This window comes from Marmota marmota, unplaced genomic scaffold (genome assembly GCF_001458135.2).
Source record: "Marmota marmota marmota unplaced genomic scaffold, marMar, whole genome shotgun sequence".
Classification (NCBI taxonomy): domain Eukaryota; kingdom Metazoa; phylum Chordata; class Mammalia; order Rodentia; family Sciuridae; genus Marmota; species Marmota marmota.
Window position 1 is genome coordinate 54,905,602 of NW_026000026.1, and position 18,783 is coordinate 54,924,384.

General features: G+C 37.9%; 1 protein-coding gene, 1 long non-coding RNA gene and 1 pseudogene across 3 annotated transcripts in view; 1 reads left to right on the forward strand and 2 right to left on the reverse strand.

Moving 5' to 3' along the window:
• The window catches only part of LOC125619071, a 344,675-nt gene that overhangs the window by 316,087 nt on the left and 9,805 nt on the right, over positions 1-18,783 (forward strand). The window lies entirely within an intron of this gene.
• On the reverse strand, positions 11,145-11,667 carry LOC107135433 (CDP-diacylglycerol--inositol 3-phosphatidyltransferase-like). Its single transcript, XM_048811462.1, has one exon. It carries the CDS (start codon positions 11,554-11,556, stop codon positions 11,206-11,208), a length of 351 nt encoding a protein of 116 aa, XP_048667419.1. The 5' UTR covers positions 11,557-11,667; the 3' UTR covers positions 11,145-11,205.
• On the reverse strand, positions 18,072-18,734 carry LOC107148533 (annotated as a pseudogene).

Here is an 18,783-nt window from a genome sequence, read left to right on the forward strand (position 1 = left end):
TTTAAAAAAATGTTTTAAGTACTGGGGTTTGAACCCAAGGGTATTCTACCACTTAACTACCTCTAACCCCTTTTAAAATTTTTATTTTATTTTATTTTGTGCCAAGTTTCTCTGGCTGGACTTGAATTTTCAATCCTCCTGTCTTGGCCTCCCAACTAGCTGGGATTATAGGCATGTACCACCACATTCAGTTATCTTTTCAAATTTTTGATAGCACTGTCACTGAAACTTCTTTGCACAATAAAAAAATGTTATTAAAACACCCTATGACCATTCAACAACTTGCAATTTTGATTATTTGATTTTAAATAATATAATAGTGCTTCCTTTAATTTCCTTGTCAAAATCACCATTATAATTTCACCTGGTGATGCATATAGATATAGAATCTATTCAAATTTTATATGTTAAGTATCACAAAATAAAATTGAAATTCCAAATTGGAAAATACTCATGACTTTAAGAGAAGTTACCAAGGACCAGCTTTAGGATAAAAGTATTTAGTATATGGGAAGACTAATATTAGGGACACATGTAAAGATACACTTGACAGGAACACCTGACTTGCTTCTTCATTATTTCTTCTCCCATGACCAAATTTTGCTGGGCATGTTATACTAATTACACACACTTAAAATGTAAATTCCTCCAGCAGATTCATAGACCCTTTTCACATCATGAAAAGGGACTTACTTGTAGCAGGTTGCTGAAGTAGATATCAATGTCATAGCTAGTTGCTTAACTGAGTTCTAGGAGCTTAGCATCAAGCTGCTAGCCTGGGTTTCACTAGGAATAAGAAGACCAAATATCTTGAGAGACATAATTAACTGTTTGGAAGCACTGATCATAGAAAGAGAGGTAAGAGAATAACAAAATGAAGCCTGTACTTCAAAAGTTTCTGAAGTAAATGAAGATTTTGCTGAATAAAATAGATGAACACTTAAAATATTGAATTTAATTTAGAATTATTAAACTTGAAGCAATGGATGCTATTAATTCCAATTGTTGAAAATGGTTTTTAGTCAAGTGTGGTAACTCATCCCTATAATCCCAGCTACCCAGGAGGCTAAGGCAGGAGGATTGCAAATTTGAGGCTAGCCTCAGCAACTTAGTAGGGACCCTGTCTCAAAATTAAAAATTAAAAGGGCTGGGGATGTAGGTCCCTGCTAAAGCAGCCCTTGGTTCAATTCCTAGTACTGAAAAAATATTTTAATGAAAATGGATAATTAAACATAATTGTATACAAGTATTTAGTAATAAATCTTCCTTATTTAGAGGAGATTCTTTAAAAATATGCATTTACCAAGGGAATCTTAGAATATTCCTGCTTGTTTTTCTAGGAAATGCTTATGCTTTTGGTTTGCACAAATTTGGTTTGCACTCTCAAACACTCTCAGTTTCCCAAGGAATGTCTCATATATAACTACTTTCTTTTCTCCTGAGGTGTACTTTTCTATGAGGATTATAAATGCTTAGTATTGAAAAAATGACTTCAATGTTATCTAGTTCCTTTCTTTACAACATGTGGTCCACATGCCAGCACTATGGGCACCACTAGGGAGCTTATTAGAAATACAGGCCATCAACTCCCACCCAGAACTACTGATTCAGAACTTAATGAATCTTTGGTGAATCATTCCACATGAAGTTTGAGATCTAGTTAACAAGTTAACACCCCTTATATGCATGACACTCCTCAGAAGTATTCCTAGCAAGTTGTCAGGTAATCATGGTCTCCCAAAGCAACTTCTTTGGTTTAGATTGGCACAATGGTTACAAAGTCCACCCTTGCAATGACATAAATCTTCCCTCATTACCTACTTCCAGTCAAGCATGCTAATTCTCCCTATAGAAACACTCTGACAAGTCTCTTTTCTACATGATAGCTCTAGCTCTTCATATTTTGAAGACAGATTATTATGTCCTGTTAAATTTTTTCTACTCTAGTTAAATACCCCTCATATTTTAAAAACTTTTGCATTGTGGTTACTCATGTCTGAATAGGATCTTTTAAACATAATTTTTAATATATGGTACTGAGACTGAAGTGTGAAATGTATAGTTGGCTACAGTTATGCAAATTTGAGCAGGAATTTTGTCTCCTTTAGGAAACTTTCTGTCATAATTGCCTAAAATAGAATTGGTTTTATTTTTTCTTACTTAACAAATAGTCTTCTAATATCTGTTATTATTCACATGTGCTTGATATTAAGTCACTTCCAACCTGATTTGTATAGTTTTTACTTTTTCTATATGTGTATGGGGAGAGAGAGAGCTCAGAGTGTGAAAGTCATATTTTTTTCCCACTGAATTTCAGGTTCTGAAGATATTTGGAATTTTGATGTTATCATCCAATGATTTGCTCCTAGCTTCAAGTTGTATATGTAAGTGTCAGTAAACATTAGTGTCTTCATTCACAGTAGTAATAAGATTTAGAAAGAAAAGAAGGCAGACCCACCAAAAAATCTGCTACAAGTTAAAATTGATCTAATAATCAGCACTGTTACTAATTTGCTTTACCAGATAGCAGGAACATCTTGTCACATGAAATGAAGTGTTCAGATAGATAATGGCCATTTTATATATAAAGAACTAGCTTTGGCTTGCATTATCATAATTTGTCCTATGTCATGCTAGGTGTCATTGATCAACATTTTTTTTGAGTACACAAACCAAATTTTTAGTTGTTCTGAATTTTATGATCATCTACTGATGGGAACTCACCTCCCTTTTATTATTGGAACTGAGAATTTTTAACCACTTATAGTCTTTAAGCACTGATCTGTATTCTTCTAACATTCTGCAGTGATTTCTGATGCTATTTCAGATGTCTCAGAATAAATTTACTCTTATATTGAACTTAGCACATACGTGAAATCAGGAGATTGCTTTTCAGTTTTACTGATTGTATTTCTTGCTTGTCATATCTGGGATCAGGATGGTAACACTCTTTTAACCATTAATAGAGATAATCATTGAAGGTCTATTTTTCCCTGTTTGTTTATATGTATCTCAATGCAGTCTTTCAAGATTATCATTGATTAAACAATAAACAGATTAATCCAGAATCACTAGAAGGAGGCGAGAAGCAAAGTTGAAGTTATGTTCAGTTCACTATGTATCTCTCAGTGGATTAATACCCGCTAGTAAGAAACCTTGAGGTGACCAAGCCTTCAGCTGGTGCTGGGGTGGGGAAAAAATCTGAAACCAATTCACATCCTAAGACTGACAACTCCATTCTCAGCTGCCTGTATCTTTTCTTCTCTCCTTGAACCCTTTGACCTTCATCGTGGAAAGGGAAAAACATAAGTGTTACGGCAGAATTAGTACATAGCACATTACCTTAAAAATTCTAAAATAAGGCTGGGCCTGTAGCTCAGTGGTAGAGTGCCTGCCTTGCATATGTGAGGCACTGGGTTTCATCCTCAGCACCACAGAAAAATAAATAAATAAATATATTGTGACCATCTGCAACTAAAAATGTATTTCAAAAAATTATAAATTAGTTTCTAATATTTAAATTCAGGAGATGTCTCATAAAAAAATGGCTCCTCTTTAAAACTGGAAAGTGCAGGTCTGAGAACAGTGGTCCCCACTATTCTCGTATACTAAGACAAAGTGTCAAATTCTGCAAATGTGTTTACTCCATCTCTAATTTCCTCACCCATAGTGAAGAACAAGAATGCTTAACCCTATCAAAAGTAGAGGGAAAAATAGTAGAGAGAATTAAGTGTATGGACAGAATTTTTTCTTTTTTTATATTTATTTTTTAGTTTTTTTTAAGCTGGACACAATATCTTTATTTTATTTTTTATGTGGTGTTGAGGATAGAACCCAGCGCCCAGCGTATGCCAGGCGAGTGCACTACCGCTTGAGCCATATCCCCAGCCCAGACAGAATTTTCTCTTATGCCAGACTTACCCATTAAATTATAGTGTCTGCCTGTCTCCTGGGAATGCTGTGATTGTGTCTTCAACCCTTCCCTAGGGCCTCCTATAGACTCTACAATGTTCAAATCTGACCTTGTGTTTCCATGGCTCTCTACTCAGAGGCAGAAAGTGAAGGATAGGCCAGTAGGTACCCTATCTCAAGCAAATAATGTGTATTGTCAATTATGAGTTGTTATATCAAACTGCAAAAACTTATTCCAATCTTATGTGTTTGGGAAAGAAATGAACTTGAGGGTGGAGGTGGGAGAGATGGAAGCAGGGTAAGGCAGCACATTAAAGCTACTCAAATTCTTCTGACTCTCCAGTCTCAATTAATCAGGTACCTACATATGGAGAAATGTGCGAGTGAGTTCAACAGTGAGAAATTCAGGAAAGAAATAGGAATGAGAAAGTGGGCACAATAGCTAATGATCCAGCTTCTCCTTTCCTAGTTTTCTGTCAATGAACAAAGTAAAGGCTGCAGCTTTAATTTTATCAGCAAAGCTAGTTACAAACTAATAGAAAACTGACACCAGTTAATATACTAGGTGAATACTATTTCAAGAAACATTCAGCACAGAGATAAGAGCAGACTCATTGCAGACCACATGGGTATGAATCCCAGCTCTGCCACTTATTAGCCAGACATTTGGACATGTTTTCAACAATTCTTTACTTTAGTTTCTTCATTTATAAAATGGAGCATAAAGGTGACTTACCTGATGGAGTTATTATATATAACTTGTACTTTCTAGTACAAGTCAATGAGAGTTATTTTTACTGAGTTGTGGGGTGGGGGGGAAGCTCTCTCCTTACATCACAGTTTTTTATGCCAAGTGTTTTCAAGTCCTGGAGTCTGGAGGAGGTTGTGTGTTTGTGGAGGCAGGTTGACTGGGGAAATGATTTCAAAACCGAAAGCTGTTGAGCCATGACTCACAACACTCATATTTCTCTCCTCTTTTCCTACCTACTAATTTTCTGTGTGCTCCCCTTCATCTTATGTGTGTGTGTGTGTGTGTGTGTGTGTGTGTGTGTACTCACATGTGCTGGGCAAGCACTCTACCACTGAGCTACATCTCCAGCCCCTCCCCTTCGACTTTTCTTTCTCTCATAGTCCTGTAGTATAATCTTAACTGATTTTCCCATAAGCCTGAATAGAGAGGGAGGACAGATTTATTAACTCCTGTTCACTGAATTTTTGAGTATGAAGTGATTGACTCATGGCTCGTGCAGCTGGCTTCACACGTCTGACTTGGTACCAAACCTTTCCTCTTTCAGTTCTTGGCATTTTATTTCAAGATGGAGAATAATCAGTGATGAGTTAAGGGTACTGATAAAACCTAGAGGGTTGCTATTTCTTAACATGTTCTCCAAAAGTGACACCTTACAATAAAGTACTATTTTGACTTGATGTTGTTAAATATGGGTTCAACATTCAACATCAGCAGTGAAAATAGTCAAAGGGGGATCTTTTAAACTGTGTTTATCTTTTCACCTTTCTCTCTTGCTATTGTAACCAGCCCAGCCTGTGATTCTATCTGTGTGGCTGGATAGTAACACAATGATTTAGTTTCTTTCCTAACTTCATGTGGGTAAGTTTGGATCCAGCCTACATGAACCATGATCAAGGGAGTATAGGTAAGTAAGCTAAGGAGGCAAGGACACCCATGTTTTCTTAGTTAATCTGACAGAGCTAAAACCAGAGCTCAGGTCTGCAGTGCTCCCACCCTCCATTTACTGGATTAGTTTGAAGTTTAATATTTTGAGCAGTTGAGCATTGAGTCCCCTCTATCTCTTACTAGCATAGTTACCTGGGACAGCTCTTGAAGCTTCAGTTTTCTCTTCTGTGAACAGAGGAAATAACATTGCCTGTTATTTACGAGAACTGAATGTGTCTAAATCATATAAATCCCTTCAAATAGGGCTCAATGCATAGTCAGGGCTCAATAAAGGTTAGCTGTATGATTATTAGACTATCTTTTCTTGTTATTTTCATGGCTTTGCATCAAAGAGAACTGTCCATGTCTTCAAATTAATTCTAGGAGCACCATTCCCTAGGTTTATCTTACTTTAAAATATTACTATCTTTTGTTGTTTTTGTAAACTTGGCATTCTTGCCCCAAATATTGTATGGCAATAATTTTCAAATAGTTTGTTACACATAACATGTACCTGGGGTGCTTACTCAAAATACATATTCCTAAGAACTAACCCCTTTACATTCTGAGATGGTGCGTGACCAAAGAATCTACGAACTTCAACAAATACCCTTCAAGGCTATGAGAAACACTCTGAGAGGCCCTCAACTAACATTTGCTTCTACCCTTACTGCTTCTCTTCCTCTTCCAATTCCACTTCATGGTCTACTCCTTCTTCTCCTCTTCTTCCATTAAGTTTCTTTTTTTTAATCATCATTATTCTCTTCATCTTCTCTAACTTCTGCTCATTTCTTTCCTCCTCCTCCTCCTCCTCCTCCTCCTTCTCTTCCTCCTCCTCCTCCTTCTCCTCCTCCTCCTCCTTCTCCATCTCAAATAGATTGCCTGAGGTTATTTTCCACTGTTAGGCTAACTCTATTATTTTCTCTTCGGAGATAATAATACCACTGAACTTAGGGAGAAAAAACAGAGTAATTACTCAAAGACTAACACATGTATATCTTCTCTGGATCCAATTAGGAAGCTAATCTTTAGGTTCAAGTAACCATTTCCTCACATCACTGGAGGGCTCTCACCATCTCACAAGGCCTCAAAGAGCCATGATTGTTTCTGGAGCTTATCAATGTTGATCCACATTCAGTACCCTTACAGTAGGTTTTAAAGTTCTTCCTATGAAGATACAAAACTAGATGTAGAATTATTGTTCTCCACAATAGAAATATTACTTTTTTATTGACGGGTTTTTTCCTAAGCTAGTCAGGCACTCCAAGAATTTTATCAACTTTCACTTCCTGCTCCAACTCCTGACTTACTGCACCTAAATGCTGGGAAAATACACACACACACACACACAAACACACAAAAGCCTAGTGCCAGATATGAAATAATTAACCAAGTATGGTCACCAATTTGAACCCTATATCTAGACAGCCTCCAAAAAGCAGGTATTTTTCAATTACCAATTTTTCAAAGTATATTTGATTATCTTTATCAGTGATTATAATTTTCTGCTGCATACTATAATCATTTAATAGCTTTTTAATACTGTTGCCGGGGTCCTAAACTCCCAGGTTGTGATTTAATTGGTGTGGAATGGAAGATGCTAGTTGATTCTATTGGGTATCATTGGTTATCTGCTGAGATACATGAATCAAATGTACTTAATCATTTCCTGCTCTTTATGTTATCCTGGGGTATAGACATAGATTCAGCCTAGAAGTAAAATAAAGCAGGATAACTTCAAAAACACATTTGTCTCAATTACCTGCATATTTTAAGGGAAATGAAATGCTAAGATTTCTTAAATATCTCAATTCTCTATTTCATTTTAGGATAAATATGACCTTGTCAAAATGAATTTCAGCACCTTATAATACATGGAACCTTAAGGACTTTCCAAATGAATTTTAGCAGTACTAGAAATAAAGATAAAAGAAAATTAAACCTGGTGGTTAAACAATTTCCTTTGCTGAATCACGGTTGTTATTGTAGAAGTAGCCATTTGAGCTGAGAGTTCACCCAACCTTGTCCTGTGTGAGCTTATGAAGGCTAAATGGAGACACTTACATAAAGAGGATGTTCTTTGTACCAGTTCATGTTTCTAGCTTATGCTTTTTCTATTTTGATCAAAAAGTAATGTACTGATATTATGACTTGCCAATAAACCTCACGTAACATTTTTTCATGTTGTTGGTGCTAGGCATAAAACTTTTTTAAAAAAAATTAGATCACTAGTAATTTCGTACTGGTGTCTGTCTTAAGGGTCTGGCACTGTAAATCAAAAATTTGACTCAAAAATTTGAATTCTTCTCTGATGTTATCTCAAGCTCCAAATTCTGCTGGTTTCTATGATTTAAAATATCCTCTTTAAATATTCCCACCAAATCATTGTCTATAAACTATCTTTTCTTCTCTTGTTTACGTTTCTTCTTTTTTTGTTGTCATACTTTCTGTGAATTTTTCTCAATGTATATTTCAACCCTTCTACTGAGTTTTTTCACTTAATAGTATTAATTTTCAAGAGATTATTTTTGCTTTATGACTGTTTCTTTTTCTTTGCCCCTGTTCTCTCAAGGTTTAGAATATTAATACCAGTTTCTTTTGTTTGTTTGTTTTTTAAAATTTCCTCTCTCTGGGTAGTTCAGTAATTTGTTTTCCCCTGTTTGGTTTCAGCTCCCTCTCTCATAGTAAGGGCATTCCTCAGATCTCTGGTGATACTTGGTTGCTGAGCCACATTAAGAGTAAAGAGAGAAAGACTGTGATCATTTAAGTGGGGACTGACAGTCGAGTGCTTTGCTGCAGATTGGTCTGCTGAGTGGATGAGAGGAGAGAATTCCGGTAGCAGAGTGTTTCCCAAAGGCATTCCTTCTGGGTCTGTCAGATTCCTGAGGGAGTGGACCAGAACCCTTGGGAACTCAGCATACATTGTATCTCAAGGGACGTTTCATGTTTCAGTGAGAAACCTCCAGCTTTAAAGGTGCCTGATGTCCCTGGTGAGCCCCAGTTTTACTCTCTGAGGAAGAAACCTTCCGTCTCAAGGGTGGCAGAAGGACAGTTTCTGGCAGTGGAGAGTGTGATGTCAGAAACTTCTCAAACAGACTTTCAAGCAATCTTTTTTATTTTAGCATCTGTTTTCATCCCAATGACCAGACCTATTTTATAGTTGCCAATTCCTAAGCCTAAGGAAGTTCCAAGGTGTAGAAAGGTTTACTTCTTGGCTTTTCCTGCCACTCATTTGACAGTCAGTTTTATCGGGTCTTCTAAATTATCTGCTTTTCTGCTTCCATAATTTTCTTATTTTTGTTTCCACTCCTATCATTCCTATTCCATGAATTCATTCATTGTAGTTTTTGGAGGGTTTTAGGAGAGAATGAAAGTAGACACTTATATTTAACCAACAAATTTTAGCTGGAAGTGTTGTGGTCAATCAAAAAAAATCACAGTATTTAATTACTAATAAACCATAGGGTAGCTATACAATGGAAAGCTATGCAACCTTAAAAATCATACCAGTGAATATTTATTGTTATGGAAATATATTGATATATTATGTGGAAAGTGATAGTTTATTGTCATTAATAATAGCAGAAAACTAAGCAATTTCCCTGTCCTTACTCTTCTACTAAGGATCCTATATCACTTGAATCTCACAAAAAAAAAAAAAATCTTTAAGGGAACTACTATTGTTATCAGTTTTATACATGAGGTTTCAAGAGAAACTGGGGTTTCAAGAGATTAAGCAATTTACCCGAGGTCACAATGTCTTTGACCCAAATTTAAAAAGACTACCACTAAGAAGGAGAAGGAGAAGGAGGAGGAGGAGAAGGAGGAGGAGGAGGAGGAGGAGAGAAATGAGCAGAAGTTAGAGGAGATGAAGATAATGATGATGATTTTAAAAAGAAAGTTAATGACAGAAATGGAACTCACAAGCAACAATGAGTTCTATCCACAAGCCATATCAAACATCAAAAGGCTACTAGAACACCTTTGACAAGGATGCATTTGACCAAGCACAGCCTCTGAGGTTCCCCTTCTTCCCAGGGGATGAGATGCTGGTCAGCAGCTTGTAGAGATGAGAAATCTGATAGACCTAGAGCAAAAAGTAGGAGATTGATTTCTTTACTGTTTTCATTGCCCAGAAACAACTTATCCTATCATGTAAGGCAACAAATCACACAACTCAACAATTCTGATATCCAGGTCTTTGCCTAAGTTCTGATCCAGAGATTTATTTGACACAGTTGTGTACCTTATTTTATTTTGTGCCTAGATTATAGAAGTTTTCCATTTATGTACATTGAGTGGATCCCCATAAACAGGTCTGTCACAGTCTATTTTATACAATTAATATGTGAAATTTGTAGTATATAATTCAACTTATATAAAATAAAAAGAATATATTTCCATAATCCATATGAAATTTATCCTTTGAAATTCCAAGGAATATGTCCCTGGCTGCCCTAGAGATGTATGTTGGAGCACAGGACACTGTTATCCATGCTACCATTCCTATGGTCTGTCATTTATAGGTTAATTTCCATGATGAAAACATTTATCAAAGTCCATAGAGAAAGGAAATCCTTCCCTTCCTTTTTTTTTTTTTTTTTTTTGGCGGGGGGAGGAAGAATTAAGTGGAGTTTATTAAAATTGCAGACTTCTGGGTTCATCTCTGGAGACTGATTGATTCTAAAGGTCCAAGAGGTTGCATTCTGAGAATAACCTATAAGTGGTCTAAGAGCCACATTCTGAGAAACCAACTAATCTTTTCTGGAATATTTATTAAGTAACTACTGAATGTCAGATTAAGGTAAATATCTATCTAACCACAGAGAAAGGAACAGGAAGTCTGTGCACTCAGGGAGTTTACACTCTAGTGGGGGGTAGAAATATCAAGAATATGACCATCAGGGACATAAAGAAGGTGGGTTGAGAAGATGTGGCATGAGCGTGGGTGGTCGGAAGGACTTTTCTCTGTCATTCTGGAATGACAGAAAGGAGCCAGCCTCAAACCAGGGGAAAACATCCAGACCTTCCTTTTTCCCAATCTTCCCTTAATCCAGGGCCTGATCCAAAAATGTCTAAAAGGAAACCAAGTCCAGAAGAGAGAAGCTGTTGCCTTTATTATCAAGGCTTTCAAGGTCAGGGTAGACCGGATGGAGGAGACTGCCATAGGAAGGATCTAGACGGCCCCTTTCCTCCTGGGCACTGTGCCCCAGGCTTCCTGTGGCAGGGGGCAGAGATCTGACTCACCTGCCTTTTGGGAAACATGGCCCCTGTATCATCTCTCTCAAGTGTCCCTAAAACCTCAGGCCAGGCCAGAAGCCAGGGCTGAGCCAACCACATGTGTGGCTATGCATAATCCTCAAATAGGCTGCCTGGTACCACAGGGCCTCCTGAGCATCCTTTTTGATTTGTAGACCAGGTCTTTGGGGATCACAAGGGTGGGCCTAATCTTCAGGGTTACAGAGGTTGTGACAATACCAAAGAGAGGCTGACCCCCATCCCAGCACGTTGGAGAACACATTAGGAAGATATGAGAATGGGCCTCCTAGGAGGGAAAGGGAAGCCATGTGGCACAATAAGATGACCAATCAGGTGGGAGGTTCCAGAAGTTGTCAGGGTCACTTCTTCTTGGCACAGTCTGCCGCATCCAGGGCAGCCATGTTGCGGGCAGCTGTGATCAGGTGGATGACACTGATGAGGGACTTGAGCAAAGCGATGGGGGCAGTGACCCAGAGACCCATTCGGAAAAGCCCCACAGAGCCAACTAACGGTCCCTCGGAGAAATTGAACAGGTAGAGGAGGCAGCAGAAGAGCTCATTTCTAGCACACAGGGTGAACAGAGCAGGCCTGGAGGTATAGTAAATCCAAAGCACTGGATTCCCAGAGAGGTCAATCATCTTGTGACTCTCACTACCCCGGACCACAAAACTGTGGAGGTGCAGCCAGTGACTGGCCACATCCAAGCTCATGCTGATCTGGAAGAGAAGGGTAGCTCAAGGGTACAGCAGGGCCAGGTTGACCAACAGACACATGGTAGAGCATCAGTCCATCAGCATGTCCAACATGGCTCCAAACCGGGTTCCTTGATTGAGCATGTCCATCAAAAGCGTCCAGAAGTCCACTCAGCAGATAGAAGGAGGAGGCCGTGAAGGGGCAGCAGGGCATGAAGTAGAAAGCAATGATGGTGAAGACAATCCGGGCATAACTCTTCTACTCTCGTCCTTGCAAAATTGGAGATCAGAGAAAGGAGGAAGAAGCCCCTTCCCTTCCTTTTTAAAGAACCACCTTGGCCCCTAATCCCCAGAATAAGCGTATGTATATTTCTGGTGGTACATTCAAAACATGCAGAATAAATTTAGTGGAGGATTGGAAAATAAAGGCTTTGTCTAGATCTCCTATTTTCTTGGCCTAGAGAAGAGAGCCAAGGTATTGCCCAGAAACTTGATCCCTTTGGAATATTCTCTAGATCTCTAGCAGCTGTCATTTTAAGTGGTTCCTGTTTTTTTCTGACCTTACCTCTCTTCTCTTCTTCTTACAGTCTATCCCTCTGTTAAATTGGCTCTCCTTTTAAAGTCCCACTCTTCTCTTTATTTCAGAAACATGCCATCTCTTACTCTAGAATCCTTAATTTCCAAGTCTGGTCTAACCTTGTAAATTTCCTAAGCTTCATGCATTTTTTTCAAATCTCTGACATTCTCTTGTCTGCATTTTTTGAAGTCAGGTTATGAGCAAAGATGAGTTCCAGATCCTGTTGCTATGTGTAAATTTTAGAGGAGGCAGTCAGGGTGTGTAGTAGGGGAGGCAAGCAAGATGAAGTCTGCTATTTGGTATTGTAAATTAAATTTCAATTATCCAAAGGAACATCAGTGAATTCCAGTGATTTACTTTAGGGCAGAGGGGTGGGAGGGAAAGTAAGAGAGCAGGGGATTAGCAAGGATGGTGGAATGTGATAGACATCATCATCCAAAGTACATGTATGAAGATATGAATTGGTGTCAACCTACTTTATATACAATCAGAGATATGAAAAATTGTGCTGTATACATGTAATAAGAATTGTAATGCATTCTTCTGTCATTTTTTTATCAATTAAAAAAATACCTCATTGGCTGGGTGTGGTGGCACATACTTGTAATCCTAGCCTCTCAAAAAGCTGAGGCAGGAGAATTGCAAATTTGAGGCCAGTCTCAGCAACTTAGTAAGACCCTGTCTCAAAATTAAAAATAAAAAGGGCTAAAGATGTGGCTCAGTAGTAAGAGTGTCCCTGGATTCAATGTCTAGTACCCACCCATCCCCCTGACAAATCCCTTACTGGTTTACATAAGAAACCCATTTTCAATTATAAATATAACTTGACTTAATTTTTTCCCATAATCATTGTTACACTAAAAAATGGTCTACCATTTATATGATATTGAAAGCTACCATGGCCAACTGAGTCTCTGTAATTTCTGGACTTTCTTCTGTGTTTGCAGGAAGAAGTGTTTAGATAGGCTCCTCATTAGAATTTGTGTGGAGGGATAAGATTTGGAGATGTGAACCAGGGTTCCCCAAGCTCCTTTCCTATTCAGTTAGCTGCAGGCTTTGCTTCAGAGAGGATGCAGTGTTTTATACCAGAACACAAAAAGAAAATAAGCAGTCAGTGCTCAGCTTTTGAATCGCTAAAAATACAATTTAAACCTCACTGCACACACGTAATCTATAAAGTCAAGGGTATTGATATTCAAGATCCAGTTTCTTTTGAGCTACAAGCGGACAAGCCCCAAAGGAAGTAACACATAAAGTTTGTGTCACAAACAATAGGATGGAAAGAGAATAGATACAGAGCTAGACTGCTGTATCCTAGAGACTAGATAAAGGTTGCTGAGGCTTGGGGAAGAAGGGTCACTTTGAAGAAAAAGCAGCTGAGAAACATGAGTGTGCAATTTTAGCTTTTCCTCAAAGACCAAGGTATGGAGGGAAGGATGGGGACTGAGCTTCCTGTCATTTGGAGATTTGGGAGAACAGGCAGGAGTCCAAGTATTTAACAATTAGAAAGTTGCAAGCATTGGCCAGTTAGAAGAGATGTCCCATTAATTCAAAAGATCATTGTGGTCAATGTGAGCTAAATAACAGACTTGGAGAGAGGCAGGTGGTACCTGGCTCCCATCTGAGACAGTGCAGTAGCATTGGTGCATATATGCTTCACAGCACAATGGCAAGGGAGGAATAAAATAAAATAAGCCCAGGCATGAGAAAGCATGAGAGACTCCTTAGGGCTTCTCTCACGCTTTTCAGTAATACCATTACAGCTGAAAGTGTGCAGATCTGAGGGCACTTGGAAGTAGTAGAGGGATCACCAGAGAACTTCAAGAAACCTGAATCCAAGTTAGGACCTCAGGTAGCAGCAGAAATACTGCGCATAAGGGCTAATTTACAAAAGATAGGCAAAACAATTTAAAGCAACTGATGCCATCAGAAAACAATGCATACTGAACAGGTCCAAGTAAATCCAGCACACATATATACACGTACACACACACACACACTCATTCCATACGCTCCTGCACAAGCTCTCTTTGGAATTAAATGTCATTTGATTAAAGAATAGAGAACTGAAGAATCTTAACATTGCCTGCATTTGATAATAAAATAACAGCAATAATTTGACTGAGTTTACTTGGAAAGACCTGATACGGTTTTCTTCTTTTATAATAGTACATTTGTTTATAGGAAAACAAAAGATACATATTGCCCTTTGATGCGTACTCTGGAGGGTGTGTATGTGTGTGCGTGTGTGTGTGTGTGTGTGTGTGTGTACACTCTGAGGCACCTTGTCTTTGAGACTCTAACTAAATTGGTTTAAATGCTGTCCATTGTGTTCCAAGACCCTACAAACTTTCTCATCACTCCTGAAAATATAAAAAGAACTAAAAAACACTCTGCTATAACAGCTTCTTACCACATTGGTGGTTTTTAGATATTTTCTGTGGTAGAGATTTCTTTTTGGATGGAATTCCCAGTTGTAAAGGAAAGAACATATAAAGCCAGGGTCATTCTGACTGAGCAGAAATGAGGGACCAGAAGCAGTTCAGGGCATCTATCTGGAGCATGGGATTGAAGTGCCCTTACAAAAAAAGCTATTGCTGTCTTCATTTCTAGACTGAGCATATTACAGAAAGTGTATTAACTTGTGTGTGGAGCTATAAATTGTAAAGTTCTAAGTGTGACTCCTGATGGAATGGGAGTTTTGTGCATATATCCCTATGTCCCTTAGGGATTTGACACTATCCAATTATTTGCTACTTTGTGGATTTAAAGGAGAAGTGAAAGCAAGTGACCAAATGTTTTGCTTTGGCATGTGGGAATCATCCTGTAAGCTGTTCAAAAAACCAACTTGCTATATTTTATTAATTCATTTGTTCAACAAATATTTTCTATGCTTTCATCAACACCAAACATTGTGTTGGCTGCTGTGGAAACAGTTTCACTCAACTTCTATGGACAATTTTATTTCTACATGACGTCTTTGAACTGTAGATACTTCTGCTGCATGTAGCATTTTCCAGTTAGAACAAACTGAATGTTTGTATGTGTTTATGTCGGTGCTTAAAATCTTGCAGCTCTTGTGGGTTTACTCCCTTTCAGTAAGATCAATGCAAAAAATTTAAATATATAGAGCTTGCCTATGTTGATCAAATTCACATAAGGAAAGTCTGGTCTTAAATACAGAGTCACAAATATAATATCACTGATCAAAAAATTGCAGTCAACCAGATATCTTTAAAGGCGTTTCTGTTTGCCACTTAATTGGATCATATACCATACAAACCTTTCCTAAACTTAGACTCCCTGGATAAATTGTGAAGAAAAATGGTATCTTTTAAAATATTTGGTGCTTTAGCTGGATCAAGTTATACACATGGTTAGAGCAAACAATAGTTCTCTGTCTCCCCAGTGTATCTGATTTCAGTTCCTTCAAGACAACTTTTCAACTTTCTTGACTTTCAAAAATTTCCCTCTAAGTAATATTGGGTCTTTCTTTCTTTCTCTTTCTCTTTCTCTCTCTCTCTCTCTCTCTCTCTCTCTCTCTCTCTCTCTCTCTCTCTCTTTCTTTCTTTCTTTTTTTGGTAATAGGGATTAACCCAGGGGCACTTAATCACTAAGCCACATTCCTACTTTTTAAATATTTTTTCATTTTGAGACGGGGTCTTGTCAAGTTGCTTCAGGCCTCACTAAGTTGCTGAGGCTGGCTTTGAATTTTCAATCCTCCTACCTCAGCCTCTGGAACTGCTGGGATTTTCTTTTATCTTGATGTTTTAAAGTTTTAGCCATTGTGTGGCCTGAAGGCATCTAGCCACCTGAAGGCATCTTAACCACCACTGTACCCCTTCCATTTACAATAGCTTCTGTCCCTTCATATATACATCAAAATTCATTCCAGTCATACATTCAGTAATTTCATGATTAGGTCATATAAAGTTGATTCACCCCTAAGGCATATTGTCTACTCTGATTGCTTTTCTCATGGTATATACTTTGTTATGCTGAATATTTTGTGTTCTTTGTTTTGTTTTCTATAAAATTATCACCAATTTATCTCTAAAATTCTCAAATATCTTCTTGTTATATTTAAATGTATCACATAGTCCATCTATGCCATCTTTCTGGGGTCATTTTCTAGAGCCTTCTAACCTGGATTGTCTGGACAAGATTCTCTTGATGTTCCGTGCACCTTGCGGAGAGAACCGTTCATCATTGTCAGGGATTCTCTTCACCATTCTCCTGAGTTAGAACTAATATGCTTGGTCACAAATCTTCTGCCCATCTTGGTATTTTCCTTTGTTTTTATGGATCCTTTTTTAGTAGATTCCTGAAAAAAGGTGCATGTCTAAAAATGCCTTAAATTCAGCCCTCATATCTAATCAAGGATTTGTATGAATGTGTAATACCATATTTTAAATGTGATTTTCCCTGGTCATTTGTATACATTGCTCCAATATCTTACCTCTAACTAAGATTTTGCTAATGTACTCAAAGCTGTCTTCTTTTATTTTATTTTTTTTGGAGGATTTTACAATTTTTATAAAACATTATCTCCAATGTTCTGAAATTTCAGTGATGTGCCTCAGCCCAGGCCTCTGTTTACCCAGAGCATGGCTTTCAAGAAATGTGCATGACAAACTGGACCTTCATTTCCTTGCTGCCATGGTTTGCATGTGGTTTTTGGTTCAGAGGTGGGAAACTTGGTCCCAGAGTGACAATATTACCTGAGGTGGAGCCTAATGGGATATAGTTATCTCTTGCTGGGTGTGCTGCTTTTGGAAGAGATCAAGGCATTTCTCCTAGAACCCTGGTTGTCTTTGAGAAAGGAAGCAATTTTTACAAGAGTAAGATTGGCTCTCTGGCTTCCTATTTCATATATGATCTCACCCTCTGATACATGCAAAACTGCCATCCACCATAATTCCTCACCAAAGGAATTATTAGTTCACTATTAACATTTCTGTTTTCCCTGTTTGAGATTTCTGTGTTTTGATTGCTGGACCTCTTGATCTGGTCTTTTGTTTGCATAGGGATTATTTCATACCATCGTTTTCTCTCTAAGTTCTCTAAACTTTTAAAAAATATATTTTTAGTTGTAGATGGACACAATACCTTTATTTTATTTTTATGTGGTGCTGAGGATTGAACCCAATGCCTCACATGTCCTAGGCAAGCACTCTACCACTGAGCTACAATCCCAGCACCTCAGGTATCTAAACTTAATAAATAATGATTCAGACTAAATTGAATGAGTTCATATGAAGAAAACTCTCCCCTCCTGGAATGCCCTCCTTCTACATCATCTTCATATGATGACATCCTGCCTATCCAACCACAATCTGATCTGTCTTCTAATTCTTCCAGTTTGTTTTTCCTTGCGAGATTCAAGAATATCTATCACTTACTCCTATAGAACATGTTCAATTGCTTATTTGTACTCTATCTAACCACAGATTGTAGTCCCCTGAAAGGCAGAAACCTCTTTTGGGCACCACCTACCACCCCCATATTGTCTCTAAGAATCTAACCTAGTGGTAACACTATTTAGATTTTTTTTTACTAGAACATCTGATTTATTTTAAAAATGCAACAATTTTTAAATGAGACAAAATATCATTTTCAAAAAGCATCAAGAAGTGAGTATATTTAACCATATTCAGCTAATAACAGAGAAAATAATTCCTGCTATATGAATTATTCTATACTCTATAGCTTGTTTACTGAACTGGCAACTGAGAAAGTTGGTTGAAGGAAGGTAGAGGATTTTGTCTTATAAGAATCAGAACCAAGGGACTGGGGATGTGATGTGGCTCAAGCGCTAGCGTGCTCGCCCGGCATGCGTGCGGCTCGAGTTCGATCCTCAGCACCGCATACAAAACAAAAGATGTTGTGTCGGCTGAAAACTAAAATTCTCTCTCTCTCTCTCTCTAAAAAAAAAAAAAAAGTAAAATAAAAAGAATCAGAACCAAGGGGCTCCATAATCATCTGGCACTCAATTTTGTATCTATGGTTAGAAATGTGCATGATAGGAACTCCAGGGCTCCTCCAGATTCTTCCTTTAAGGTCATGGTCAACTGGCCACAATGTAACACATGTGTTGAGTTTGTACTCTTTGTACTCAGCAGTTATCTGCATAGGTTCATTTATGCATGCATGGTAATCATTCAAACCCTGGATCCTTTGCAATCCTTACAGCTACTTGATATTTTTGCCCGATTTCTCAATTTCAACCCTTACACAGTCAGTTATACAAGGGATACACTTGGCATACAAGCGGTCCATCATTGACTGCACTAAGTCCAGTTTGGCTTTAATGGAAAAATTTGATAAAGTTAGTATCAACCAGGTTATGATAAAGTGGGCCCAGTTGTGTGTTATATTAAAAGAATAAACAGGAAGGGTGTTGGGGAATTTCTGTTTCCTTCAGTGCATTGGGATCTTTTATTTTCTTTTTAGGTTTTGATCTGTCCTTTTCTTTAAGCCTCTCATCTCTGAGATTAAACATTTGCTTCATGGTCACATACTTCCTTGCTTTCTTTTACTTTCTCATGTTCGCACCACATACCCATTTCTTCCAGATACTATCCAGTTCTCAATATGTGTCTTTGGAATGAATGAATGATGAAGTGAGTAAGTGAAGAAATTGGTGACTTAAAAAAAAGTCTTGTCAT

Bases quoted from the DNA above. Each gene is read 5' to 3' on its own strand.
- LOC107135433 (XM_048811462.1), bottom strand. From the start codon at position 11,556: ATGAGCTTGGATGTGGCCAGTCACTGGCTGCACCTCCACAGTTTTGTG.